General features: G+C 43.3%; 4 protein-coding genes across 11 annotated transcripts; 2 read left to right on the top strand and 2 right to left on the bottom strand.

The window, feature by feature from the left end:
* Positions 1–416: 416 nt before the first annotated feature.
* On the bottom strand, positions 417–5,181 carry LOC120705680 (homeobox-leucine zipper protein HOX29-like). 3 transcript variants are annotated; one of them, XM_039990158.1, is made up of 17 exons: positions 4,524–5,181; positions 4,244–4,403; positions 4,032–4,162; positions 3,838–3,928; positions 3,650–3,745; positions 3,450–3,563; positions 3,261–3,344; positions 3,023–3,178; positions 2,856–2,930; positions 2,664–2,770; positions 2,376–2,568; positions 2,099–2,284; positions 1,928–2,005; positions 1,621–1,755; positions 1,178–1,524; positions 997–1,105; positions 417–902 (listed from the first exon to the last, which is right to left on the bottom strand). In XM_039990158.1, the coding sequence occupies exons 1-17, from the start codon at positions 4,724–4,726 to the stop codon at positions 594–596; spliced, it is 2,574 nt and encodes an 857-aa protein (XP_039846092.1). In that variant the 5' UTR covers positions 4,727–5,181; the 3' UTR covers positions 417–593. The 3 variants fall into 3 exon arrangements, with proteins under 3 accessions (XP_039846092.1, XP_039846093.1, XP_039846091.1); XM_039990159.1 differs by having other exon boundaries at positions 4,032–4,144; XM_039990157.1 differs by having other exon boundaries at positions 4,032–4,403.
* A 3,267-nt stretch (positions 5,182–8,448) lies between these two features.
* Positions 8,449–15,980, bottom strand: LOC120705679 (thioredoxin-related transmembrane protein 2). 6 transcript variants are annotated; one of them, XR_005688039.1, is made up of 12 exons: positions 15,715–15,974; positions 15,563–15,608; positions 14,851–14,907; positions 14,596–14,665; positions 13,471–13,512; positions 11,468–11,541; positions 10,613–10,683; positions 10,034–10,119; positions 9,779–9,879; positions 9,066–9,123; positions 8,888–8,980; positions 8,449–8,767 (listed from the first exon to the last, which is right to left on the bottom strand). XR_005688039.1 is itself a non-coding variant. In XM_039990153.1 (11 exons), coding segments are annotated over exons 1-11 (816 nt in total). In that variant the 5' UTR covers positions 15,924–15,974; the 3' UTR covers positions 8,690–8,978. The 6 variants fall into 6 exon arrangements, 4 of the variants coding, with proteins under 4 accessions (XP_039846087.1, XP_039846089.1, XP_039846090.1 ...); XR_005688040.1 differs by having other exon boundaries at positions 8,449–8,724; XM_039990153.1 differs by having other exon boundaries at positions 8,690–8,980.
* A 175-nt stretch (positions 15,981–16,155) lies between these two features.
* Positions 16,156–19,820, top strand: LOC120705678 (nuclear pore complex protein NUP35-like). Its single transcript, XM_039990152.1, has 3 exons — positions 16,156–16,767; positions 18,054–18,165; positions 19,200–19,820. The coding sequence occupies exons 1-3, from the start codon at positions 16,241–16,243 to the stop codon at positions 19,527–19,529; spliced, it is 969 nt and encodes a 322-aa protein (XP_039846086.1). The 5' UTR covers positions 16,156–16,240; the 3' UTR covers positions 19,530–19,820.
* Positions 19,821–22,203: 2,383 nt separating this feature from the next.
* Positions 22,204–24,267, top strand: LOC120709420. Its single transcript, XM_039995052.1, has 5 exons — positions 22,204–22,241; positions 22,347–22,432; positions 22,975–23,231; positions 23,434–24,142; positions 24,251–24,267. The coding sequence occupies exons 1-5, from the start codon at positions 22,204–22,206 to the stop codon at positions 24,265–24,267; spliced, it is 1,107 nt and encodes a 368-aa protein (XP_039850986.1).
* The last annotated feature ends 1,543 nt before the right edge of the window (positions 24,268–25,810 follow it).

The raw sequence follows: 25,810 nt of genomic DNA, 5'->3' as shown, positions 1-25,810 counted from the left end.
TGGCAACTGGCAACGGGGTCGAGCGAGGAAGGACAAACGGGTTGTGCTCCTCCTGGACGGAGTTATCTACGTACATCCTGGCTGCACGTGGCCAAAGAACCCAGGGGTGGACGGTATTTCATTTACCGTCCACCCCCGGCCGCTATTTCGTTCGGCGCGTGCTCCCCTCCCGTTAGCCCACCGCCGCCCGCGTCCGGCATTCCTCCAGCCGCGGTTGAGGGCCTCCGAGCGGCTCACCGATGGCGGCGATTCGCCTGAGCTGCCAATGGGGACGTGCTCGATCAATTTCACCATCCAGTTCCGTCCTCTCTTTGCTGTTCTTGAGATCCAGCTCCAGTGGCTGATCGATCTTGTGCCATGATCACATGATTCGAGTCTTGTCAGAACCCACCAAAAGCTTAGCAAGAAGAAAGACAGGAGATGCAAGATGGTAAGTGCATTGAACAAAATCCGTCTCCATTCGTGCAAAATACAGTACAACACTATTCAGATTCTTCGACCATTTTACATTCTTCTTTGCCCAAACCAAAAAAAAAACATTTTACACCCCCGTAATGTGTGAATCCAGCGCGTGCGATTCCCTTCCAAGCGGCCTACATCGTTGATGCAACGAAGGACCAGTTAACGAACATGAAGCAGATGCAGTGCGCGCCGCTGTCGTCGTCGAGCACCTTCCACGCCAGCGCCTTCTCGTACGACACCGGCCGGCCGAGCCCCGACACGCACAGGCCACCGGGGATGCACGCGAACCCCTGCTCCACGACGCCGGGGAGCTCCGCGCACAGGCTCCTCCTCCCCTGGTCGTCCAGCACCTTCTCCAGGGTGATGTCCTGGAGCGCCACCAGCGTCGTCTCCAGCATGTCCAGCCCGGACTGGTTCGCGAACGTGAACACCGGCATGGCCTGCGTGGAAGACGATCGAATAAAACTGAGTCCAGAGGAGAGAATTCCTGAACGCGCAACGCCAAGGCAAATTTTCAGATGCGATGGAGCAAACCTTTAGTGAGCAGCAGAGTATAGCGCTGGCATGATGCCAAAGTGCTTTTAGCCCTGCTTCGCAGCCATTGGCATCAGCAGATTTAATGAGCTCAGACCCAAAATGAAACCTGCAGGAGCAAGCAGGATCAGCACAAGTTCAGGTGTTCAAATCTATGCATTTGTAAGCACAAATCACAGACCTGTAACTCTGGCAAATCCATCTGGAGAGCGTGGCTGCCTCCGGAGTAGCTGAGGCGGCGGCAGGAGCGTGGCTGATGCCACCGACCTGAGGAACAAGGCGCGAAGATGAGAGTGCCAGCGCGATCCTCTGAACCGACGTGATGATGCTGCGCATGTACTGCCTGGCCATGGTTGCAACACTGTCCTGCAGGTGGCTCTCGAAGGCAAACTGGAACGCGATCGTCATGATGGCCTTGGAGCTGGCGCAAGCTGCGTTCCCGGAACCACTGCCGGATATCCGGCTCCGGGGCGTGCCAACCTCGAGGGTGGAGGCAAGGTCCAACGTGCACTTGGGGCTAGATGTGTCCTGACAGAAAACAAGCAGTATGGTAAACGAATCAGGCAGTGTTTATTGGTAGTACAAGCTGATATGGTACCTTCGCTTTGGATGAGGTATACTTACAAGAGGAGAGTCGATGGGAATGATGCGGAAACCGGACGGCAGGAGCGGGGAGTCATCGCTGAATGATGCATCTATGGGTGCAAAGATGAGCTCTGAACATGTGCCTACAGTGTTCTCATCTACACCGTTGTACATCTGCCAATCAGGTAGACAACAAATTTTTACAAAGAAGAACCAGTCTTGCAAAGTTCAATCAGACAAGTAAGTTTTTTTTTAAAGGGTACAAGTAAGTTTTATGACTCAGGGTATCTTGGTCAAGGTCAAAAAATGGTGCATCACAATGATGTAAAAGTGGAACTAAAGTTACCTGCAACAGAAACAGATCACGATGCATGAGTGCATCTTGGTAAGTACTGGCATTTCCTAATTTGATGACTTCGAGGAACTGAAATAACAAAGCAACAAATCAAACATTAAGAATAAGAACTTTGTTGAATTGGGTAGGACTATTGAGATTGTAAGTGGGATAGGAGCTTACTTCTTCAGGGTCAAATGTGTGGGCTAAAGGAAGTATGACCTGACCACTGAATCCTCCAAGGCGAGACATAGGCAAATTGCAGAAATTAGGTTTCATTGCAGAAGCAAAGAATGCATCTAAACTACTGTCAGCCCACTGTGACCGTTGTTCCCTCATAAACCGTAGGAGCGCTGGTGGAGAAACATCCTACCAAACAGTAAAATGCAGTTGTAGAAAGGTCAAAATCCTTACAGTTCAAAAGGAAAAAGCAATTTCTCAACTGTAAGATGAAGCTAACCTGCAGCAGCATAGATGCCTTTGCACAAAGAACACTGCTACTGACTATGGGCAGTCCATTATTGAAAGCTGCATTGCAGTTGATAACTTTACTCGGGGATGAGTTTACTGAGATACAAACATCATCAACACCATCACTTTCAATCACAGACCATCCATCATCTGCAAGCCCATTGAGAGCTTCATTGAAACCTCTGAAAAAGTGAAAAAAAAAGAGCAACCGTTACTTAAGAAGATTCATGGCAATAACCATCAGCTATCTGCTGCCTGTGCTGTTCAAGAACTCAACCTGGTGAGCTTTTGGCTCAGAGCCCATAAAGCAGCAGGCTGCCGTCCCCATCCAGTTATTACAGAATGGGTATCTTCATGCGCAACCTGCCTAAGATAGCGCAAAGCCTGGATTTGCAAAAAATAATGAGTCCATAATCTGATCTGCTATTTACAAGGGCAGCAATTAAAATTGTTATTCATGGTGCTGTACCGCCATAGACGTCTTCTGGGCAACCATTGCAGAGGATTCGTAAAGTGGACGCACAACTTCAGGCACGCTCCAAGGCTGTGAACACATGAGTAGCTTAAATTTCTGCAATATATGAACTTAAGTGCAGGCGATTGCTATTAGTTATTTGTTTAATCATATTATATTACCTCTAAGTCCATATGATCAACTATGTGTATGATACTTCCTCCACCATCGCTAGGCCGGATCAAGAACCCACTAGGAAGCATCTCACCCCTGATAAAAGGCTGGACAAGAGGCATGCTTGGGCCACCTTGCTTGCTACTGAGCGACCTTTCACACACCTTAAGAACGAAAAAAAGTCAAGCAGCTGGCAGATGGATACCTACACGTGTACGCACTAGCTAATTGCATCAAGAAACTCACCACTAAACTCCCATCATCAAGAATGGAGGTGTACCGCAACAGCCAGAAGTCTCGAGCTGGTGCCAGTGTGGTGGGGGCATAGAACTAAAGACGCCACAAAAATAAATTCAAAACGAAGAACATGCATGATACCTAAGAAACAAGGTTATTCTCTTCCTAAGTTTTAAAGAAGAAGCAGTTCTTAATTACCTGCATGTAGAGAAGCTCAATTGTGCCATTGTTACCGGCAGGCAGAACATTCACCACTTCCATGGAACGGCAATCGCGTAGCCACAACGGGCGATCCTTGAGGATTTCAGCAACCTGGATAGACACAACTCAACACTGAGTTCTATGCATGTACCCAGCCACATGGGGATGCAGGGAAGAAGTGAAGCAAAGACGCTTACTTTCGCAGGCTCCATGCCCACGAGGCCGCAAGCCCGCGCAGCGACACCCGCGCAACCATGCGAGATGGCAATGATTCCAATGGAATCCGGACCAGGCTGCAGGTAACCATGGCAAGAAAGGCTGAGCAAAATCTCAGATTCAAAGGAAGAAGAAACAGCAGGAAATGATGCAGAGGTAACCAACCAACCTTCATCCCAGGCATCTGGACCCACTCGACGGCGGTCCCGGTGGCCTTGGACAGAAACTCCGTCAATGTCTCCTCCGCTATGGACATCAACCTGCACAGACAAGTTGCTTACATGTTGCTAGGTAGGCGAAAGCATGGCAAAGGCAAAAGGAGCACGGGCTGGCCAGCCCTGTGGCCAAGAAAGAATGGCATACCCAGCAGGGCTCGCGTCGCGCGGCTGAGCCGCCTGCGGTTGCGCCGCCGCCACGTTCTGGTGGCCGCTGGTGACCACTGACTCGCAGCTCGTGTCCGTCGTCGTCAGCCCCGCCTGCAACGTCGCCGGCGGCTGAGGACGGGGAGTTGGTTTGCAGTGCGAAGAAGAAGAAGAAGATGTGAGAGGGAGGACACGAGAGAGATCGACACGTACGCTCTGCGTCTGCTGGCGGTAGTAGCCGTTCTCGTAGACGAGCTGCGAGACCTGCTTCTGCAGGCGGTCGTTCTCCTCCATGAGCAGCTTGTTCATGGCCGTCAGCTTCCGGTTCAGCGCCTGAAGCCGCGACGACTCCTTCCGCTGCTTCTCCCGGCACCTCCATGATGCCAGGATTGGATAATTCGGATCAGGAACTGATGATCGATCGACGGGCGCCAGGGATCGTCGAAGAGAAAGAGGAACATCATGGTGAAGATGAACTAACTAATTTAATTACCTGCGGTTCTGGAACCAGACTTTGATCTGCTTGGGGTCGACGTTGGCGAGGACGGGGCAGTCGCGGACGAGCTGCTGGCGGCGCAGCGAGCTCGGCTTGGGGCACTCGTAGTAGAGCCGCTCCAGCGCCTCCACCTGCTCCGGCGTGTACCGCACGTACTTGCTCGCGTCCATGGCCGCCGCGGCCTCCTTCGCCGTCACCATAGACGATCGATCGACAAGAAATCTCCCTAAGCTAGCTCCCCGGTCCCGGCCCGCCGGCGGCTGCCGCAATGCCAAGCCGCCAAGAACTCAGGCACTACTACCTAGCCGCTCACCAACGTCTCCGCTAGAGCTATGGCGGGAGCAGAGCTTGGTAGCTAGCAATACCTGTGCTAGCTCAGAATAGCAGTCAGCTCTATCTAGTAGCTCATCAGGCTTGCCCCCGTGCGCTGGTCATGGCACGCGAGCATTGGCGACGCGGGGATCAAGTTGGGAGAGGGAGGACGACGACGCATGTGGCTGGGGCGTTGGTAGGAGTAGAAGAATAGCATGGGGTCATGGGCAGAGGGGGCGAGAGGCCATGGCCGGAGCACCGGTGCCGCTTTCCTCTACCGCCCGGACATCGGCAAGCACGAGGAGGATTGGTGGTGGCGCCTTTGGAAGCGGGCCGGAGCTGGGGGGGGGGGGGGGGGGGGTGGGGGGGGGGGCTAGCTTCTTCACACGATCGAGCCGCTTCGCCTTCTTCTTTAAACGAGACGGGAACGGGGAACCGGGCGTGGAGCCCCGCTGCCGCTTCTCAGCTTCTGCTGCCAATAATTTTTCTGGAAAACGATGGTTCCGTGCTGCCTCCTGCAACGTCAATCCTGCCACCTGTGCCCCTCAACAAATTGTTTTTAGTAGAGCATTCGCCGAAAGCAACATTTTGGCGATGCTTAATATCAACTTCCTTCATCCCAAATTATTAATTTTTTTTTACTTTTCTATATGTATAGATTTTACTACGTATTTAGATATATATAATATGTCTAAATGTATAGCAAAATTTATATATATATATAATGCTAAAACGATTAATAATTTAGAATAGAGTGAGTACTAATAATCAGGATGTTTTAGAAATGAGCCCCGTTTAGAACGAAGCAATTTCACAAGAAACCATTTAATCAGTGCAGAATGTTCTTCAAAAATAAAAAAAGTATGATTTGCTGAAATTAAAAGTAGATTCAGATAGCGGCGTTTATATTCGGACCAGTTGCATGCGGAGATCAGGCGGGTTAGGGTTCATGACAGATTAGCGAAGCGGCGAGCTGGTTTGCCACAAATAATTGAGAGCTTTCTGCACATGCTTTAGGAGAGATTCCAAGCTTTTCTTTTCTTTTCCATTTCTTTGTTTTTCTATCGGTAGAATACAACCTGCATCTTTTCCTTTTTCCCGTCACGCCGATAGAGAGAAAGAGGAGGGAACAAAAATAAAAATTCAGCAGCAGTGCTTAAAGGAATCCCTTTTCCTTTTTCTTTTAGCTCTCCTTTTAATATTTTTACCAGCGTTGTCCTCAAGACATACCCCCTGACTCAGGGCGTGAATTCTCGATCCCCTAAACATATCTCCTCATAGAATTTCGTGAATTCGGTACTATCATATTGCTGCTTGCACGAGCTGCCCCCTGCTGAATTGACCGACGTCCTCTATACATGCATAATCCTATAAATTTTCTCCTCCGTATAAAAAAAATCTACTACTATAATTTTCCAGTATGAAAACAAACCCTTTATTTGTAACTACTTTGTGCAGCTGATTTTTTTTTTTTTGAATCAAGGCCCCCATTTCCATTCAAAAACGGATCGGAAATACTTCGTGCAGCTGATTAATGTAAGTAGGAAATAATATTTGGAGATCAAAACCAAGCACCGAGAATGAGCACGACCTGTCTACGACCAAACAGAGTGTCGATGTAAATGAATTGTTCATATTGCTTTTGGATTGAACGGATCCATGCATAGAGCTAAGAGTCTGTTTGGCAAGGTTTATTTTAGCTTCAGCTTCACCTATTTCATGCAAAACGAGTGCTGGAATAAACTAGAAGTTAGATGAAGCTAGTTTTTCTCTTCACCAACTTTAGCTTCACCAACGAAGCTGTTTTGGGTGAAGCTCTCCCAAACAAGAAATTTCAGAATTTGTATCCCAATCCGTGAGCCTTTCACGGTGTCAAATCCAGGCTCACGCATTGGAACCTAAATTCTGAAATTTCTTCTAAATACGAAAGATGTTCCTTGAGATTGGAGACTGCAGCAGGGCTGGTTAGGTTTCTTGGCCTTGGATTTTTGAAAGGCGAGGGGGTAGACAGAGGCAGGTTAAAATACATCGGGTCGGGTTGCGCGGACGCAGAAGACCCGGGTGGTGAAAGCGGATTTTTCTCGGCACTTGGAGCCCGATTAAAGGCGGCGATGCGCACTCGCCATGCCAGATCCGCGCCTCGGTAGAAAACTGAAATCCGCCCAGGCTTTCCTTTTTCTTTCCTCGCTTCTTTTTACTGGCAGCCAAACTACTGCCAGGCTGGGTAAAAACGTTTCAGATTCACTTTCACAGTTTCACCTACACAGGGCGTCGACCGTCGAGCCTGTCCATTGAGCTCACATTGCCGACAGCTCTATTATGAAGTGACTTCGAGGGGTACGTACAGTAGCTGGTGTCCGTGACATTTTCCTGAAACAGATGCGACGTTTTCGTTTGTGGCACACGTGTGATATTTTAGTAGGAAGCACGGCCCCTCCAGCATGGATGCATGAATATGACTATGCAAAAAATTTCATTATGAGGATGCGATTTTTATTGTACTGCATGATTCAGTGCTTGCTTGTTTTCGGCGGTTAGCTACTGGCCCCTCCAATGCTTGGAACAGCATGGCTCATTGTGGCAGACAGACAATCACTCACTCAGACTCAGATTATGATTCCATTTTCTTTTATATGCAACTCCTGTGGTTATGATTCTAAGCCATCATTAATGCCTTTCTTGGGTTTTTTTTGGGAAAAATTATTCTACTGCTAATATATCCTTTCATGCGAAACTAAGGAGTGTAAGGAACATGTATTCCATAGCTGAAAACAAAATCAAGATTCTTCTAAAAAGAAAGGAAGATCCACTAAGTTTTACTACCCATCCCCCCATCACACGCAGTGCGAATATGCTCTAGATTGTTTCACCCTTTTTGTGAGCACATAGTTCTGCAGAAAAATACAATTCTTTCACAATAATAAGTGAACCTAATGATTGTAGTCGTCTCCAGAATTCTCGACTAAAAAGCACTAGACATTTCTGTTTGAATCTAACAGAAAACGAATTGACATTCATTTACTATTTTGTGCACCTGAACAAGTATACTTGGCAATGATGATGTATTGGTACTAGAAATACGGATACACCGTACCCTACATGGTCGACCGACCTGGACCCTGGAAGGAGGAAAGTTGCAGGCTATCAGCCTGACAGCTGCAAGCCAACCCACTATTCAATACTGGTCCACATGGCACTTGCCAAGACCACACTTTCTCTCATATCAAAACTCAAAAAGGGATCCTCAATGTTTTTCTTTTCTGTGAGCAGGGGAGATACTCTATGCTTGCAAACATAAGAAAATGCAAAAGCTGGGCAAAGCTAAAAAGCTAGGGCTTGTCCTATCCCACTACCAACCACTTACCTGGGTCTGACGTGTCATGGCCTGGATATGCACACCTTTTGCGTTATTCTAAACCAATCACCTATCCAACCCAACCCCCCAATTTGGCCTCCCCAGATTTGTTACACCGTCCCATGGTGACCTTATCAAGGGACCCCACATGTTGAACATCCAACTAACCTAGCTTTTGCGCAGTATTATTCTAAGTCCCCAACACATCACCAATCCCTCCTTTTACTGGGCAATCAGGCATTTAGGCTTTCTTAATAATAGCACCAAAATCAGACTTTTCCTCCACTTGATAATGGTGGCGGCCAAATCGAATGCTTTGGGTTTTTAATTAGGGTTATCAGAGAGCACTAGGCATATTTAAGGTATAAATCAGCAAGGAAAAGCATAGGCATGGAAGATAATGAAATGGAATGGAGGGGAGCCAGGGAGACCTACCGTGCAGGCCACTAACACTCGGAAAAGGTGGGGAGACGAACAAATTCCGGGGCACCCCTGCTCAGTGGAAATGAATGGTGTCTGAATTGACTGATGCTGCAGTGACAAAACATAGTCGGCAAATCATTACAGAAAATCTCTGCAGGGCAGTAAAAATTCCACAATTCAGTGGCTGACAAATCACATTTTCCACCACATAACAAGGCCTTGATTAAAAGGGCATAAGCAAGCTCATCGAATAATACAAGCCTCAAGATACCCTGAAGTGATTGTTGCCACACAGACGTCCGGTTCCACGACAAAAAGGGAAATGTCCCCATCCTTTTGAGACATCTGGGATAGATGATGGATCCTGTGACAGGATGTATTTGATTACCAGGTGTTCCATAGACCGTGAAGTGAAAAGGACGGTGAAAGTCATCTCTGACTGAACTTACAGGTAGATAGGTATTCAATCAATCGTCTATCAAGATCAAAATGCTGGCAAAGAAGTTTCTGCAAGAAATACGCGAGCACAGTATTAACCATCTTGCGCACAAAGCGATACCACAAAGTAGGAACACATCAGCAATACTTGATATAATTGCAAGAGTTTCATGCTGGCCCATTGAGAATGACCCGATAGCTAACTGAAGTTTCAGGAGTTCTATCATTGGTGCATTTTCTCAATAAGTTCCATCATCACATCAGTACTTTGAAGTACAAAGCCAGATAACCAACCCAGATGTTCTGTGAAAACTAAAATGAAAGTGAACTGGTGTGTCAGACTGTATTTCTTGTTGTCTCCTTGCACAAAATTCTTTAGGTAGGCTATATTTCATAACTTCCACTTTCACCCATTTCTTTTGTGTTTCCTTAAGCCCACCATCCAAACTAGCTTATCTCCCTGCTACCTTTTATATTTCAGGATCATGGCACCAATTGGAATGAAGCCCACATAAATAGTATACTACTAACAAAATGGATAAGTTCTTCAAAGATGAAAAATAATATGTTTACAGCTATGCATAGAATTCCATATATGAAAAACTACTGTAGAATAGTGTTAAGTCCCTTAGTAAAGGACATGTTGATCAAAATGATAGAATTCCAAAGCAGTGTAAAATTATGAAGGCTGATACAAAAAAAAAGGACAAGTGAGGAAAATAACCTTAGTAACTTTTGGCACAAATACTTTTGATTCACTTGTTACTTCCGGGAACCGAGCAACTTCAGTCGCCTTGTCAAACAATATGTAAGTGGGAAGATGATCTGTTCAATGAAATCCAATAGATGGAAAAGGACTAAGAAAGTGCTCAGTGCATAAAGTGAAGAATTAACAGAGCACATATGACTGAAATGCAATCACTCTCGAAACCAAACAGATAACAGTAAAAATAAAGCTTACAAAGAACCAAAAAATTACCCCACATGGATATGCCAAACTTTGCTGCAGCATTAGGAAAATGCCCAAGGTCAATTATTCCAAAAGAGATGTTCTTGTTGGAGTATCTGCATTAATATAATGTGAAATGCAATTAATAGAAAATATGAGCTATGCTATATTCAGGAGAAAAGGAAGGTATTGAATAGTTTATTAAACTAATTTGCAGATATTGACAAGGAAGCATATCGATAAAATGATGTATTTCTTTCCCAAATACTAAAATAGTGTATTTCAAGGGCAACTAATGGTTAGTGGCATGTTTTTCCTCGATCTGCAGGAGAACTGTCTACCCGCTATGTTAAGAAGGAATAAGTGATCCAATTACATTCGAGAAAATAAACCAACTAGGACACGACATGGCCCCTGAACAAAAATAAAATGCGCCAAAAACTAAAATAACAACCTCAACTGGTGGGGAAGATTTAACACTCCCAGTTGAGTCTCAGACTCTCATCACACAAGGAGATTTTGCTGTAGGATCTCAATACTACTACACAGCACAGTAGAATGGAAACTCCACAAGGGACCAAACAATCAGAAAAATCAATGAATGCTTACATATTAGAGAGTTCAGGCAGAACACTGCTTGCTTGTATACACGTTGCTGAAAACAAAGTTCGGAATTCAACCTGTTTTGATTAAAATAGCAATATCCAGTCATGTACTCATTACAGAAGACTTCACACTGATATTTTTGCTGAGGTCATACTACAGCTGTCAAACAAAAAAACTATAGTTTTAATCATAGGCACTAAAGTTATATAGCAACAACTATATTTTTCAAATTTAGTTGCGCACGCACACTTACTCAAGGAATTCAACTGATTGCCATCATTCTTGTTAGATATATAGTGTTGTATATGTGGTTGTTTTGTATTACTTGTATCCCAAGCCTATACGGCCTATATAATGAAAGGTCACCCGCACTTCCTAGGGAGTGTGGTGCTTGCCCAACTCTCTACAATTCTATATGAAATTCTTCCAAGGATCCTACTCACTTCATAGGATGAGAGCCTACAATTATATAGAAGTGTAAACAAACAAAAACTATAGTTTTAATCATAGGCACTAAAGTTATATAGCAACAACTGTATTTCTCAAATTTAGTTGCACATGCACATTTACTTAAGGAATTCAATTGATTCCGTCATTCTATATCAAATTCTTCCAAGGATACTACCCACTTCCAAGCCTTGAACAAATAACAAAGCAGGAAGAAAATTGCAAGTTAACGAAAGTTGGGAAATAATGACTAATGGATGAGAAATATGTAAATAAATTACCAGCCAAAATCGTAATTTTAGGTACTTAGAGGCTAAAAGCCTTGAACAAATAACAAAGCAGGAAGGAAGTTGCTAGTCAATGAAAGTGGGGAGATAATGATATTAGATGAGAAACAAGTAAACTAATTACCAGCCAAAATCGTGATGTTGGCTCTTCAGTTAACAGACTTTCAAGTTGCAATGGGGTCAAGTGATTTGAATGGCCTAAGCAAAAAATAAAAATCCCAGTTAACAGAAAAGGGAGCAGTATTTGAAATCGGAGTAGAAAACAAAGGATGAAAACAAATACTTCAGAACTAGGAAAAAAATGAAAACCTATTGATTTATCAGACGAGAGATTCTTTTTTGCTTTCATACTGTCACATACTATTTCAAAGACTTTTAGATCAATAATATCTTAGAATGAATCTCTCATATATTATTATAAATATTATCCAACTCTCGCATTTTAAGCCTTTCATGCATAGACAAGTGCTAATATAGGAAACAACTGACATTTACAAAAAGAAAGTTAAACGGAAATAAATGCTCAATCATAATTTCAATCATTAGTACAAACATGCTCGCTCTCTATTCAGCTGAAAACTTTATTTATGGTACCAAGGTTTGTAATTATTGGTAATTCAAGTTCAAACTCAATTTATTTAGTATAATACAGGGACTTCACACTAAAAACTGGTTAATCTAGTTGTAAAACACATCTGCCTTGTTGACTGTACCCGAAGTTACAAAAAAGAAAGAAAGAAATCATTGGCCAAAGTCCGGTCCTACCACAATCTAGGACAGTGACATATTGTTCCATTCAGTAAAGGGCCGATTACCGCCAATGTCAGCACTGCATTAGTATGGCCAATTAGGTAACCAAATTCAGGACTCCAAAATTCTTCCTTGTACTAGAAGTTCTCTGAGAAAACTGATAATATAATGCTCAAATTCAGCAATTGCCTCATGACCACTTTGCAACCTCTTACTTCACCAGATTTACAACTTCTTATACTGTTATTATCTCATCACTAGCCATTTAACCAATTGATCATAGATAGTTGGAAAAACTCCACATTACTCCCCTCAAGTATCGTCAAAGTCCAGATAACCCCTTAAACTATTTCTTGGCATAATTTACCCGCTAAACTGTCATTTTGTCCAACTTACCCCTTAACAAGATTTAACTTTTTTGTTTATTCACGCACAAGTGACACTTTCAGTGAAAGTAGGTTAACAATAGTAGATTGATGAGTATAAGGACATATATAGGCTGGGAAACCTTGGTCAGTTTATGGAACAGTACCGCCATAGGATTCCCTGCCGCCTAATCAATCTACAGGCGCAAGGCAGGTGCAAGACTTGACCTGGTGCAGCCGGCCTTACAAGTAGGGCCCACCTGGGCATCATAATCCTATTTGTCTAACATTGAGGTAATATTTTACGGATGATTGCAAATATCGTAAAATATTTTAGAAAAATATGTCAAGAATTTTGTCATTATTTCGATAGGGTATATTATTTTAATAATAGATTAACCCTTACGATACAAAATTATAGGAAAAATAATGATGAAACTGTTAGATGTATATGTATCTTTTGTAGTTTCCCCGTTGTATAAGAGGTTTTGTGCATATTTCCCAATACCTGTACATGTATATATTCGGGCCTAGAGCCCTCATAATGAATACAAGTGCTATTAATAACCGAAACATTCATAATATTTTTTTTAACATACGTTGTGATGCCCATTACAACCCTGAAAAATCTTATATTCAGATTCCATTTGTGTGTGGAGAAACAAAAAAGACAAATTGTATTAGGGGTAAATTGAACCAAAGAACATAGTTTAGGGAGAAAATTGAACGAAGAACTAGTTGAGGGGGTTATCCAGACTTTAGCCATACTTGAGGGGAGTAATTTGGACTTTTTCCTAGATAGTTTAAGTCTCATGGAATGAGTGAGTAAAATTTTACTAAAAGAGCAAGTTGCAAAAGATCGCACCAAGGGTGCATAACAAGGATACAATTAAAAATTAAAATCACAGCATCGAATACTTAGGAATACAGTTTTCAGCCGTCAGAGAGTTACTTATCTAAACTTCTAGTCATATCCATAATTAATACAGAATAAGAACGTATAAAAAAATACCTAGGCCATGATAAGGTGGTTGTTGAGCTACAGCATATATAACTGCAGAAGGAAAAAAATAAGCACAAGTTAGGAAAAATAAACATTTGAAAAGGGGAGAAAAAGTGAACCAGTTGAGAACTTGAGATTAACAAGATCAATGCAGATAAGAGGTATCTCAAATGCTGCTAGCCACTTCTTGCCTTTACATGACATAAGCTGGGGGTATAGTACTCTACAGTTGTAATCTTAGAACGTAACAGCAGAAATATTGATTAGCCTACAGCTGAGTAAATCAGGAAAAATAAGGACCAATAAGCTAATCTACATCCGGCACGTCCAATATCAAAACTCAGTCTGCAAAGGGCAAGCCACCCCCCAAGAATTAGAATAAGAAGAAGGTCTTCTAATGCAGACCGAGAAAATCCCCGAACCCCTACCCTTACACAGGGGGTACCATTGCCCGTGCCGTTTCCCCGTGTGAGAGCGGGTCGAGAGCCGGCCGGACCTTCCATGTGCTTTGGCGTGGAGGCAAACGGGGGGATTTTTTTTAACCCCAGCCTGAAATTCGCTCCCACGGGGAGTTGAGCCCAAGACCTGGGAGGTGCTACTTGAGCCCATCTAACCAAGTCAGCTAGAGGGTCGTTCGCCCAGCACATCCTATATCAGCTGTAAGAAGGTTGTATTATTGTACTTTTCGACTTTCTAGTACGCCTAGCTTAAGGGCTCATATAACAAAATCATTCACTTCATATTATCTGGCAGTAACTGCAAAACCAGCATACCAACAATGCAGCTGTACAGCAATTGGTTCAGAAATCAGAACGGGCCAATGAGTAATGTTGGGGCATTCATCAGGCTAAACATCAAACTTCTTTACATAGCACATGAGATAGCAAGGCAAACAATATTTTCCATCCTTCTTACAGAGAAGTAGCCCAATCAGAGTTACTACCTTTGTAGTGCTCTATGCATATATACAGAAAACAAAAGACACTTCAATAGTTTGAGAGGGAAGGGGAATAGGATATATTAAGATTGGTGAATCAACGCTCCAGTCTGAAAGATACAAATTCAGATATGCTGGCCAAGAGTAATAACAGTTACATAGATTGACAAAAATCATCTGTGATAAACTAAACATACCAACAAATCCCAGAAAGTAGCCAAGGGCCAACCAATAGTCGATAACCAAAGTAACTGCCAGCAATAAGCCCTACAATGCAGGGAAATTCAGGACAAGGAATCAGAATGTGAATTCGGCAACATTAACAGCAGTAATGGGCCAGAATGCTGTAGTAACCCGATTCTGTCAAAGAAAACTACAAGTAAAGATTCATTATTTCATATGGGGTCAAAGAACGATGGATAATAAACCAGGAGCATCCCACTTTAGCATACCTTTGCGTAGAGCAGTGAATCAGCAATGAATGTTTCCCAGGTTTCCTCTCTCACAATCTGAAAAGCATCAACAGTTTAGTTGGCAAAAAGCATGTTCAGGAGATTTTACACGATTCATCATCTCATATCAAGGAAAAGAATGTGCTCCACTTCCAGGCTTTCAGCAACAAAAAGAATAGGTCTGAGCAAGCCTCTTTGCATATTTGCAATATGTATCCCACAATGAAAAGCACAACATTATCCTCACATCACAACCTGCAATGGTATAATTTCTATGGACTTTGCATACTTAATCTGATGGAAACTTACAGCATAGCATATCTAATTCCATTAATAAAAACAAACCATGTATCAGCCCCATATTAGTATATGGAAATGTGACCATTTTCCTCAAATTTACCACACCAAGTTCATCATGTTGAGTTGCAGAGTAACTGATCTAAAATGCAAAAAAAAAACATAGGCAAAATGTTGCCTCGTTTAAAAATAAAACATATGAAGTTACACACGACAGCAATGTAATCCAAATTCGAATGATATGGCAATTCCACAATTTCATCTCTCCATCTAGTGCTCTCCTATGACCATCAAATTACAATCTAGAACCACAGGGAAGCTAAGACATACTCCCACCAATTTTATCACCAAATATCCTCACAGAATTCAGGAAATAAGTTTACATAGGAATTCTAGTTGGCATTAACCATCGCACCTTCACTACGAAGAGCACGAGGAACACGAGCACTGCCTGGATCTCCGGCAAAAACAAGCACACCAACTCCGATTCGCATGAGCCAGCACAGCTTAGTCACCAACCAAATGACACGATCCGGATCGAGCACTCTGGGATCTCTGAAGCTTACCCGGCGGAGGAGGCGGTGGTAGAGCTCCCCTCCATCGTCGGCGGCGATCGCCGCGCTGCGGGCCGCAAAGTAGGAGAAGAAGGCGAGGAGGTGGAGGAAGTAGTAGGGTTCGGAGATGGCCGCGTCTAGCCACGGGAATGAGTGGTTCTGCCGCGCCGCGCTGCCGCTCGCCGCCGGCGCCGACGCCTCCGTCGCCGTCGCAACCTCCATTTTATTCGATCGAGGCTCCTCTCAAACTCGAAACGGGTCTAGGCCTCCGTTTGAAGTTTAAACCCGACAAGAAATACGCCTCCGCATCGAGCTCGCGTATTCCTTTTCTACGCCTTCTGCTTCGGGAATCAACTACACTCTCCGACTTGTGGGCCCTATTAAGTTATGGGCCCACATGCTGGGACACAACCGCCCTGCACCCCTGCTTTCCTTTGCCTTCACACGCGCCGCTCGCTCCATTAAACCCCGGGCGGCAAGGCGCACTACACTTCCCCGCTCTCTCCCTCCTCTCTCTCTCTAGGGTTTCCGCCGCCGGGATGAGCGCCACCAGGCCGGACCACCGGCGCCACCACCCGCCGTTCCTGCGCGACCTCTCGTCCCCCATATCCTCGTCGGTGCGGTTGCCCCCGGCCTCGCTCCGGCGCGAGACACAGGCCTCCACCCCACCGCCGCCTCCCCCGCTGCGCTCCCTCGATGACCTCTCCCACCTCTCCCCTTCCCAGCAGCCGGCCACGCCTCCTCAGGCGACGATGAGCCCCTCGCCTCCGCCTCCACGTGGAGCCGGCCTCTTCGCATCCCCGATGCGGTCCAATGGCTCGCCCGCCCCCTCGGCTTGGTGGTCCCCCTCGGGGGAGGAGAAGCCCAGGGAGGGATCGCCGATGGATGGCGTTGTTCAGAACCAGCAGCAGTCCCCAACGACGCCGTCGGGGCAGCAGTCGCAGCAGCAGAAGGTTGTGCTGATCACGCTGCCTCCGCCCCGGGAGGTGGCGCGGCCAGAGATGCCCAGGGATTCGGCGCCTGCTGCTGGCCAGGTTGACGAGGAGGAGTGGATCACCGTTTTTGGGTATGTAGCCTCGCCCATAGCTAATTCGATGGAATAGATGTTCGAATTATTTTATAATTTGTTGCATGTTCTGCGTTAGGAATGCATTCTATACTGGTTATGGCTAAGTGTATATGGAATTGGGAATGTTTCATCTTTGGATGTAGTAAGCCTATGCGGTTTGTGATATTCATGTGATGGTACAATTGCGAGATACATGTTTATTTGAAATTAATTTGTTTTGTTGAGTTCAAACGCATGATGTTGCGAGAGTGCTTGTTATTAAAGATTGAAATGCAGATTCCTAAGAATTTGTACTGTCATGGTATAGACATTTAACCAAAGTAACATAGCTCCAGAGAACATAGTACAGTAGGGTGCAAGATTACTGATGCCTACTACTTAAAAACATGGCTATAACTGGAAGCAAGAGATTGGAATTAGGAATTAATACCATTTTGACATTCATTGTTAATGCTTGAAGCACATAACCATTTTGACCAATGGATTGGTTGCCTTACCCTCACCCATGATGATTATTGCCTTTTGTTGTTATCATTCTAGGTTACATATTGCTGGGAAGTGCGAACGTGAATGTATGAATTTTATGGTTTTGAGGGCATAATTTTGGAAGTGATGATTATTGCCTCTTGAGCCTATGGGATAGAGTGGTTTAGTGCTCATAACCAATGGGTTCGTTGCCGTCACACATAATGAGTATTGCCTTTTGTTGTTGTAATACTAATAAAGTTTGTTACATGTTGCTGGGAAGTGGTAACATGAATGTATGAATTTTATGGTTTTGAGTGCATGATTTTGGTACTGAGGAAAGGAAAATCTCAACAAATATTGATTGAGCAGTGTTAGAATCTTCTCTTTTACTGATTATGTAGTTTAATTTCTCACCTACATTCGCATGCACTGCTGCACTATGCATTTAGACTATGTTAAGATATACTCCCTACATCCCAAATTATTAGTCGTTTTGGCTTGATTTTACTATGCACCTAGACATGATATGTATCTAGATGCATAACAAAAATTATGCATCTAGAAAAGCCAAAACGACTAATAATTTGGGACGGAAGGAGTAGATGCCTATACTTTGGTTTATCGTTTATTCATTTTGTTTCAAAAAATCATGACCATATAAAACAAAGCGTACCCCTTGTATGTTTGATGCTTTGAAGTTTGAACATCTATTGAGCTTTCCATAGTCTGACTTGAATGGCAAGAAATAAGGTTCGATGCCTGTGTGTTTTAGGATGTATTTGATTTTTATTAATCTTCCATCCTATTTCTGCCAGATTTTTGCCTGGTGATACTAACTTGGTGCTGCGAGAATTTGAGAAATGTGGAGTAGTCTTGAGACACGTGCCTGGTCCAAGGGATGCGAACTGGATGCATATCTTGTATCAGGTAACTACTCACCGTTCTACTGTTTGAGCACTGACAGCACACTGGATCTCTGTTCCCTACATTTTACAGAATTATCTTAGGACAAGCCTAAATTAAACCATTGGAGTAGGTATCATTGTTATATCCTGGACTAATAAGACTTCTACCAATGAAGTAGGTGTCATCATTGTTATATAATGGACTAATTAGACTTCTAAGGTTTTATTGGGAACATCAGAACATGTTGATTGTTGAATGGAAGTGATCCCTGATCCAAGGGTATGGATCCTGAAGATCTGTAAGTGTTAAGCTGATTGAACCTAGTGATCACAATGTATGTTCTCCAGACATACTATGTAATTATAGACAGAAAAATAGATAATGTGGTTAGGGGGTTCCTTTCCTTCAGTTAATCTAGGCTGCGTAAACTTATTTGATCTATCCAGTACGTGGTCGTGGTGTGCATTGGATATCATTGGTGTGCCTATATACCTTGATTAGGGGTTTCTTTTCCAACATTTTAACTCTTTCCCCTGTTTCTCTTTCTTCTTTCATTATCTTGATAGTTGCCTACTTTAATATTGTTCTTGCATGATAATAATAACAGATTAGGTTATTCTGTTATCGTAAAAAGCAGCTAACCAAGCCATTTTCTGGTTGGCATGTAGTTTGAGATGTAATGGTGTAAGCATCTCTTTGGCATAAGAGGGAATTAAGACTAAGTGGTTAAAGCAAAAGAAGGTTGACAAAAAGAGTCATTTTCTTAATATGTCTCATGTTTTGGGTGGTTATGCTGATATTTTTTTATCATCATGCAACCTGTGTATTTTTAGATTAGATTGCAAAATTTATGTTGTGTTGTGATGCAGTAGCACTACCTTAGGTGACACAATCGTTTTCTGCCAACCAGCAATAATGTTCCCATGCTGGACTCACATGCTTGAGATGAATCATGGACGAATTATTTATCAATGCAAAGACATTAGCTAGAATTTCTTGTTCTATCACTTATACTTTGTGCGGGCTGACATGTATTCTATTGTTCTTATGTTTAGAGTCGGCATGATGCACAGAAAGCACTCGCGAAACATGGGCAGCAGTTAAACAGTGTTCTTATTATTGGGGTGAAGCCAGTGGATGCGTGGCAGCGACAGTACCTGAATGAGAACACCAACCTGAACTATCAGGGCAGCGCAACAGTCCCATTTCCATCACAGCATGTAGCACCAAGCAGCTTTGCGACCAGAAACTCACTAGCACCATTGCCTAGCAACTCAATGCCAAATGGCAGCTGCAATGAGAGCAGTAGTGGTGCTTCTGGAGCCATTGCTTCAGCTTCAAAGTCCGTCTTGTCCAAAGTCATGGACTTGATGTTTGGCCTTTAAGTTCCACTATCAACTCTTGGTGGCTACGTTTTTTGTTGTTTTGGCTATTCATGGCCAAAATGAGGATCACTCATCAATGTTACGTCAATATTTTTTTTTGTCACCATGGCCCGCATTGGGTATCAATGCACAGGTAGGGTATCGTATGCCAGCCGACCATGGTGTAAACTGTAATAGGACTCGTGGTTGCAAATGTTGGTGGAATGGACTCATTGGTGGCAAATGTTCTGGTCTTCTGGAGCCATTCTTCTCCGTGGATCTTTTCCTCTGAGAAAAAAGGTCTTAAAGTGATGTGATGTTGCATAGTCTATTAATCTAACACGCTAGCTGAGTAGCAAAAGTCAAACGGTTATACTGTTGCGTTGCAAGGTAAGTCAGATGGTTTCTTAATTTTGAGGTCGTATGATGCCTAAGGCCAATCCCAATGGGTGGTTTTATTTTGTTATTTCCAAAAGTGCCATATCATCAAAACACAATGAAATCATGGATGAAACTCACACTCACAATACATTGTTTCATGTTTTCTATTTTATAGGTTCTCATTCTATTTAATTCTAAAACTCATATCATCTCTCTCATTAAACTAGTGTCATATTATCTAAAATGGTGACACGACACCCTATTTAATGTGTATAAAACTCTAATGAAACCTCCACTAGGAGTGGCCTAATGATTCTGACTTGTTTGTTAAACATTTATTGCAACCTGTTATAAAGGATTTGAGCTACGGAATGATATCCTGTCTCATAAAGTCAAACTGGGAATGGGATATGAATTGTTCCCCTCCAGGAAACAACGAATCTGGGTTCTCTTTGTTCCGCTGTTCTCTGCATCTTGCTCGAACTAAAAGAAAAGAGGATGTGACCTCTTGTTTATGTCAGGTCGGTGTAGACTTGTCACAGACATTCTCAAATCTCACGGCTACATGAGAAAGAAATAGATAGTATGAAATTGTGATGATTGAAATAAAGTGGTCAATGCCTTAATGGTGAGTTGTGAAGGCTCGTGGAAAGTAGTCTTGAAACGCTCAACGTGCATTAGTCAAATCACCTAACTAAATAACATTACTAGTACTAAGGATATGAAGAAAAATATATAGATAGTACACACCTTGCAATTAATAAATTTATTAGTACGTCCTGTGCTCATGGTTAACCTAACCGGTGGGAACCGGTCCGGTTTGACCGGTTACCGGTCAAACCGGTCCGGTCCGGTTCCGGTTTCGGCCGGTACCCAACCGGCCCAAATTCAAATTTTAAATTTGAATTCAAAAAATGAAAAATTCCCAAAAAATTCATTAAAATACTTCAAGGTGTGATGAATCTAATGGTGTCAAATTTTCTCAAAAATTCATTCATTTAGTATAGTTTGTGGGAATTTAAAGTTAAATCAAAAAAGAAAAAGAAAAAAAATGGGCCGGCCCATGAAGGCCCACCGATCAAACCGGTCAAACCGGCCGGTAAACCGGTCAAACCGGCCGGTAAACCGGTTGCACGGGAGCTTTTGAATTTCAAACCGGTCAAACCGACCGGTAAACCGGTAAAACCGGCCGGTAAACCGGTCGGAACCGGTTGCATAGGAGTTTTTGAATTTATTTGAATTTGGATTTGAATTCAACCGGTTTCCACCGGTTACCGGCCTAACCGGTCCGGTAAACCAGTACCGGAGGGCGGCGGTTAGGCCGGTCCGGTCGGATTTTAAAACCCTGCCTGTGCTTCGGAGTCTGAATGCCAGCACGTTGTTTGGACAAATCAACTACAAATAAAGTACGGGGGAAATGTCAAAAAAAAAAATTGTTATATAAAACCTCCACCCCAACGGTAGCCTTTGCTGCTGGAAATAAAATTTAGATGTCAACGGATAACGGGTACCTGTTTTGAACAAAAAAAAAGAATATCTTTGTAATTAAGTACTAATAGAAGAGAAAAAGGCCCAAAGCTGGAATACTTCCCGATGTGCATACTTTAATCAGGAAGCCTGCCTTTCTCGGCTTGTATTTTTTATAGATTCGTATGTTTGTCCCGTTGCCAGTACATCATATGATTTGCAGTTTTCTAAAGGGGTTATTGCGTCTTTACCCCTATTTTGAACCTCAATTGCGATTTTACCCTCTTTTTTCTTTACTTTGCATTTTTGCCCCTACTGTTCCACTGCGAAGCTTCCGTTTACCCCTGGAGTTGACTCCGTTAGTTGCATTGAGAGTTTAAGAGTTTTAAAAAAATAAGAAAACTCTTCGTAATACAGTAAACAGACCAACATACCCCTTATCTCTTGAATCCCTTATCTTTCACTGTGTTGTCTATCTATTCATCTGAGCCACCCACGAACCCTAGATCTAACTTTGCAGGCGAGGAGCGGCTGAGCGGCGGGGCGGCGCCGAGCGCACGTGCAGGAGGCCGCACCGCGCAGGAGGAGGGGGCCCGCGGGGGCCACGCGGAGGCCACGCGGAGGCCGGCGTCTCACCTCTCCTCGAGCGGAGGGCGCGAGCCACGCGAGCGGGGGCCCGCGGAGGGCGCGCAGGACAGGAGGCGGGGCCCGCGGAGGCCACGCGGGAGGCCGGCGCCTCGCCTCGCGCGGAGGGCGCGAACGGGAGACCCGTGGGGAGCGGCGCTGAGCAGGAGGAGGGGGCGCGCGCGGGTGCCACGCGCGAGGGGGCAAAGCACGCGCTACGGCCATGGATCCAGAGGTCAGGGATGTGGAGTTGGTGCTCAGGTACTATTTTTTGATTTTTGACTGTCTATTGTACAAAGTGGGACGAAATAATCTTGGGGATTTAGACAATTGCGCTAATTTTATTTCAATTGCTCTTATTTGTAGGTCAAATCAGATGAGTTTGAATCTTGTTATTAGGGTTCGATCATTCTTCAGTTTGCCTGATGGGGGACCAAAAACATGGATGCAGGGTAGAACTTTGCCAACTCAAACGATTGACATCCATAACTATAGTTTGCTGCACTTGGTTGATTTCATAGCTGAACACTATATGTGGGGTTCGAAACAGCACATTACTTTGTCGCGTGAGTCAGAATATACTATGGAGATAAAGTCTGATGAGCAACTGTTTGAGTGGTTTCAACTTAATCTAGACAAGGGAGTAGTTCGGATTAATGCTCAGATCAATGATTTTGAGGGCCCATTGCAGTGTTCGCCAACGAAATGTAGGTGTCACCCATCTGTAAGAAATAAAGCACCCACCACCACCAATGAAAGAGCCACTGAGACACCTATCAATGAGAGCTGCCCCAATGAGAGAGTCACATCCACAAGTAATAAAAGGAGAGGCACCAAATGTAAGGAAAAAGGTGGAGATGATGATGATGATGGTGTAGGAGTTGATGAAGAGGGCATATATTCAGACACTGATTCGCTTGCAGCGCCAAGTGATAGCAGCTATGATACTCTGATGATGATTGCTCTGACACTGAGTTTGATCCTAATTGTGAAGTTGTTGACAATGATGATGAATATGACTCTCCCTCCTTTTCATATGATGTTGCTGATTCAAATATTGATGTAAATGTGGTGTTTCCAGATGTGGATCAGTGCAAATCTGCAGTTACCCATCATGCAATCTTTCATGACCATGCCTTTGAGATTGTGAAAAAGGGCAAGAGCAGATTTAGAGCTAAATGCAAGAGAGCCAACCAGGGTTGCAAGTGGACGTTTTTTGCATCAACTAGTACGAAATACATTGGCTGCAAGGTAATTAGCATCATTTTTCTGTCATTTTCAGCAAGCAATTAGCACCATTTTGCTGTCATTTTCAGCAAGCAATTAGCACCATTTTTCTGTCATTTTCAGCAAGCAATTAGAACATTTTACTGTCATTTTCAGCAAGCAATTAGCACCATTTTTCTGTCATTTTCAACAAGCAATTAGAATATTTTACTGTCATTTGTTGCAGGTTAAGACAAATAGACCAAAGCATACTTGTGGTTCTTTCAACAACTGTGGTGAAACAATGGCCTCAAACAAATGGGTGGCTGAAAGAGTAGTGGATTTATTGCGGGATGACCCTGAAATGGGACCAAGTGAATTGCATAGTATGCTGCAAAAAAAGTACTCCATAGATATTCCATATCATAGAGTTTATAGAGGCAAACATAGAGCAATGGACACCATATATGGCAAGTGGGATGACAGTTACGACTTGCTACCGACCTATCAAGCTGAACTTCTCAGAGTTGTACCTGGAAGTATTGTTGAGCTAGACACCAAAAAAGATGACAATGGTGATTTCTGTTTCAGCAGGTTCTTTGTTGCTCTCAAACCATGCATTGATGGATTTTTGCAAGATTGTAGACCCTACATTGCCATGGATGCCACACACTTGACAGGAAGGTCTAGGGGTCAGTTGGCAGCAGCAGTGGCAGTGGATGGTCACAATTGGCTATTTCCAGTGGCTTATGGTGTGATTGAGACCGAGTCTACAGAAAGCTGGACTTGGTTTGTTAATAACTTGAAGAAGGCTATTGGTACTCCTCCTGGTCTTGTCATTAGTACAGATGCGGGCAAAGGTATAGAGGTGGCTGTACATGATGTATACCCTGGAGTTGAGCATAGAGAATGTATGAGACACTTGTGGAAGAACATGAAGAAGAATGGGTATGATAGTGAGTTTTATTTTGTTATTTCCAAAAGTGCCACGTCACCAAAACACAATGAAATCATGGATGAAACTTACCCCCACAATGCATTGTTTCATGTTTGCTATTTCATAGGTTCTCATTCTATTTAATTTTAAGACTCATCAAGTGTTGGTAACCGTGTATACATAGTTTCATTTAGATGAAACTCGTTTCATCTCTCTCCTCATTAAACCAGTGTCACATCATCTAAAATGGTGACATGACACCCTATTTAATGTGCATAAAACTCTCATGAAACCTCCACTAGGAGTGGCCTAATGATTCTGACCTGTTTGTTAAACATTTATTGCAACCTGTTATAAAGGATTTGAGCTACGGAATGATATCCTGTCTCATAAAGTCAAACTGGGAATGGGATATGAATTGTTCCCCTCCAGGAAACAACGAATCTGGGTTCTCTTTGTTCCGCTGTTCTCTGCATCTTGCTCGAACTAAAAGAAAAGAGGATGTGACCTCTTGTTTATGTCAGGTCGGTGTAGACTTGTCACAGACATTCTCAAATCTCACGGCTACATGAGAAAGAAATAGATAGTATGAAATTGTGATGATTGAAATAAAGTGGTCAATGCCTTAATGGTGAGTTGTGAAGGCTCGTGGAAAGTAGTCTTGAAACGCTCAACGTGCATTAGTCAAATCACCTAACTAAATAACATTACTAGTACTAAGGATATGAAGAAAAATATATAGATAGTACACGCCTTGCAATTAATAAATTTATTAGTACGTCCTGTGCTTCGGAGTCTGAATGCCAGCACGTTGTTTGGACAAATCAACTACAAATAAAGTACGGGGGAAGTGTCAAAATAAACTTTTTGTTATATAAAACCTCCACCCCAACGGTAGCCTTTGCTGCTGGAAATAAAATTTAGATGTCAACGGATAACGGGTACCTGTTTTGAACAAAAAAAAAGAATATCTTTGTAATTAAGTACTAATAGAAGAGAAAAAGGCCCAAAGCTGGAATACTTCCCGATGTGCATACTTTAATCAGGAAGCCTGCCTTTCTCGGCTTGTATTTTTTATAGATTCATATGTTTGTCCCGTTGCCAGTACATCATATGATTTGCAGTTTTCTAAACATGTGGAAACAGTTTGAGCACGTACTTCAATCCTTCAGTTTAGTGCCGCCAGATCGGGAAAAAAAACAAATGTTTATTTTTATAATATGCACGACCGTACCATTATTGAAGTGTTGCTGTGACACAACCTTCCAACAGAAATGGAATCACCACTTTCATACTTCAGATTTCATAATCTCGTAATCAAGAGATTTGCCAATTGGGAAGCGAGAGGTTGACATTTTGTCTTTCTTAATCAAGTTCGTTTGGTCGCTAATGCTGAACAATCTTTGTCGAATAGGGTAATTAACGACCTGATTGAAACATACCATCATATAGTTTAGCTCAAATCTGCATGACATACAGTATTAAAAGGACGCTTCAGGTACTCCGAAGGTACAGCCAGAAATTGAGCATAGATTATGGATACATTTGCAGACATCAAGACCAAACAGTTCACGGTTGGTAGTACTATTTTGAAACAGTTCATTGGTGGGGCATTTGATCGTTGCAATTATCTATCAACATTAAATCCCTCTGAAGAAAGCTAGCTATCAAAGCTGAATCAGAAAAA

This window comes from Panicum virgatum, chromosome 5K, assembly GCF_016808335.1.
Source record: "Panicum virgatum strain AP13 chromosome 5K, P.virgatum_v5, whole genome shotgun sequence".
Lineage (NCBI taxonomy): Eukaryota > Viridiplantae > Streptophyta > Magnoliopsida > Poales > Poaceae > Panicum > Panicum virgatum.
Note: the sequence above shows the minus strand (reverse complement) of the source record. Positions and strands in the feature narration are given on the sequence as shown.

Bases quoted from the DNA above. Each gene is read 5' to 3' on its own strand.
- LOC120705680 (XM_039990157.1), bottom strand. From the start codon at position 4,726: ATGGTGACGGCGAAGGAGGCCGCGGCGGCCATGGACGCGAGCAAGTAC. The intron at 3,746-3,837 runs GTTGGTTGGTTA...GGTTACCTGCAG, and splicing joins TCCAGATGCCTGGGATGAAG to CCTGGTCCGGATTCCATTGG. The intron at 3,345-3,449 runs GTAATTAAGAAC...TGGCGTCTTTAG, and splicing joins TTGAGCTTCTCTACATGCAG to TTCTATGCCCCCACCACACT.
- LOC120705679 (XM_039990153.1), bottom strand. From the start codon at position 15,923: ATGGAGGTTGCGACGGCGACGGAGGCGTCGGCGCCGGCGGCGAGCGGC. The intron at 13,513-14,595 runs GTATGTTTAGTT...TTCCTTCTGCAG, and splicing joins CTACTTTCTGGGATTTGTTG to TTATATATGCTGTAGCTCAA. The intron at 9,124-9,778 runs GTTATTTTCCTC...TATTTCTTGCAG, and splicing joins TTGTGCCAAAAGTTACTAAG to AAACTTCTTTGCCAGCATTT.
- LOC120705678 (XM_039990152.1), top strand. From the start codon at position 16,241: ATGAGCGCCACCAGGCCGGACCACCGGCGCCACCACCCGCCGTTCCTG. The intron at 16,768-18,053 runs GTATGTAGCCTC...TATTTCTGCCAG, and splicing joins GAGTGGATCACCGTTTTTGG to ATTTTTGCCTGGTGATACTA. The intron at 18,166-19,199 runs GTAACTACTCAC...TCTTATGTTTAG, and splicing joins GGATGCATATCTTGTATCAG to AGTCGGCATGATGCACAGAA.
- LOC120709420 (XM_039995052.1), top strand. From the start codon at position 22,204: ATGGATCCAGAGGTCAGGGATGTGGAGTTGGTGCTCAG. The intron at 22,242-22,346 runs GTACTATTTTTT...TCTTATTTGTAG, and splicing joins GATGTGGAGTTGGTGCTCAG to GTCAAATCAGATGAGTTTGA. The intron at 23,232-23,433 runs GTAATTAGCATC...CATTTGTTGCAG, and splicing joins CGAAATACATTGGCTGCAAG to GTTAAGACAAATAGACCAAA.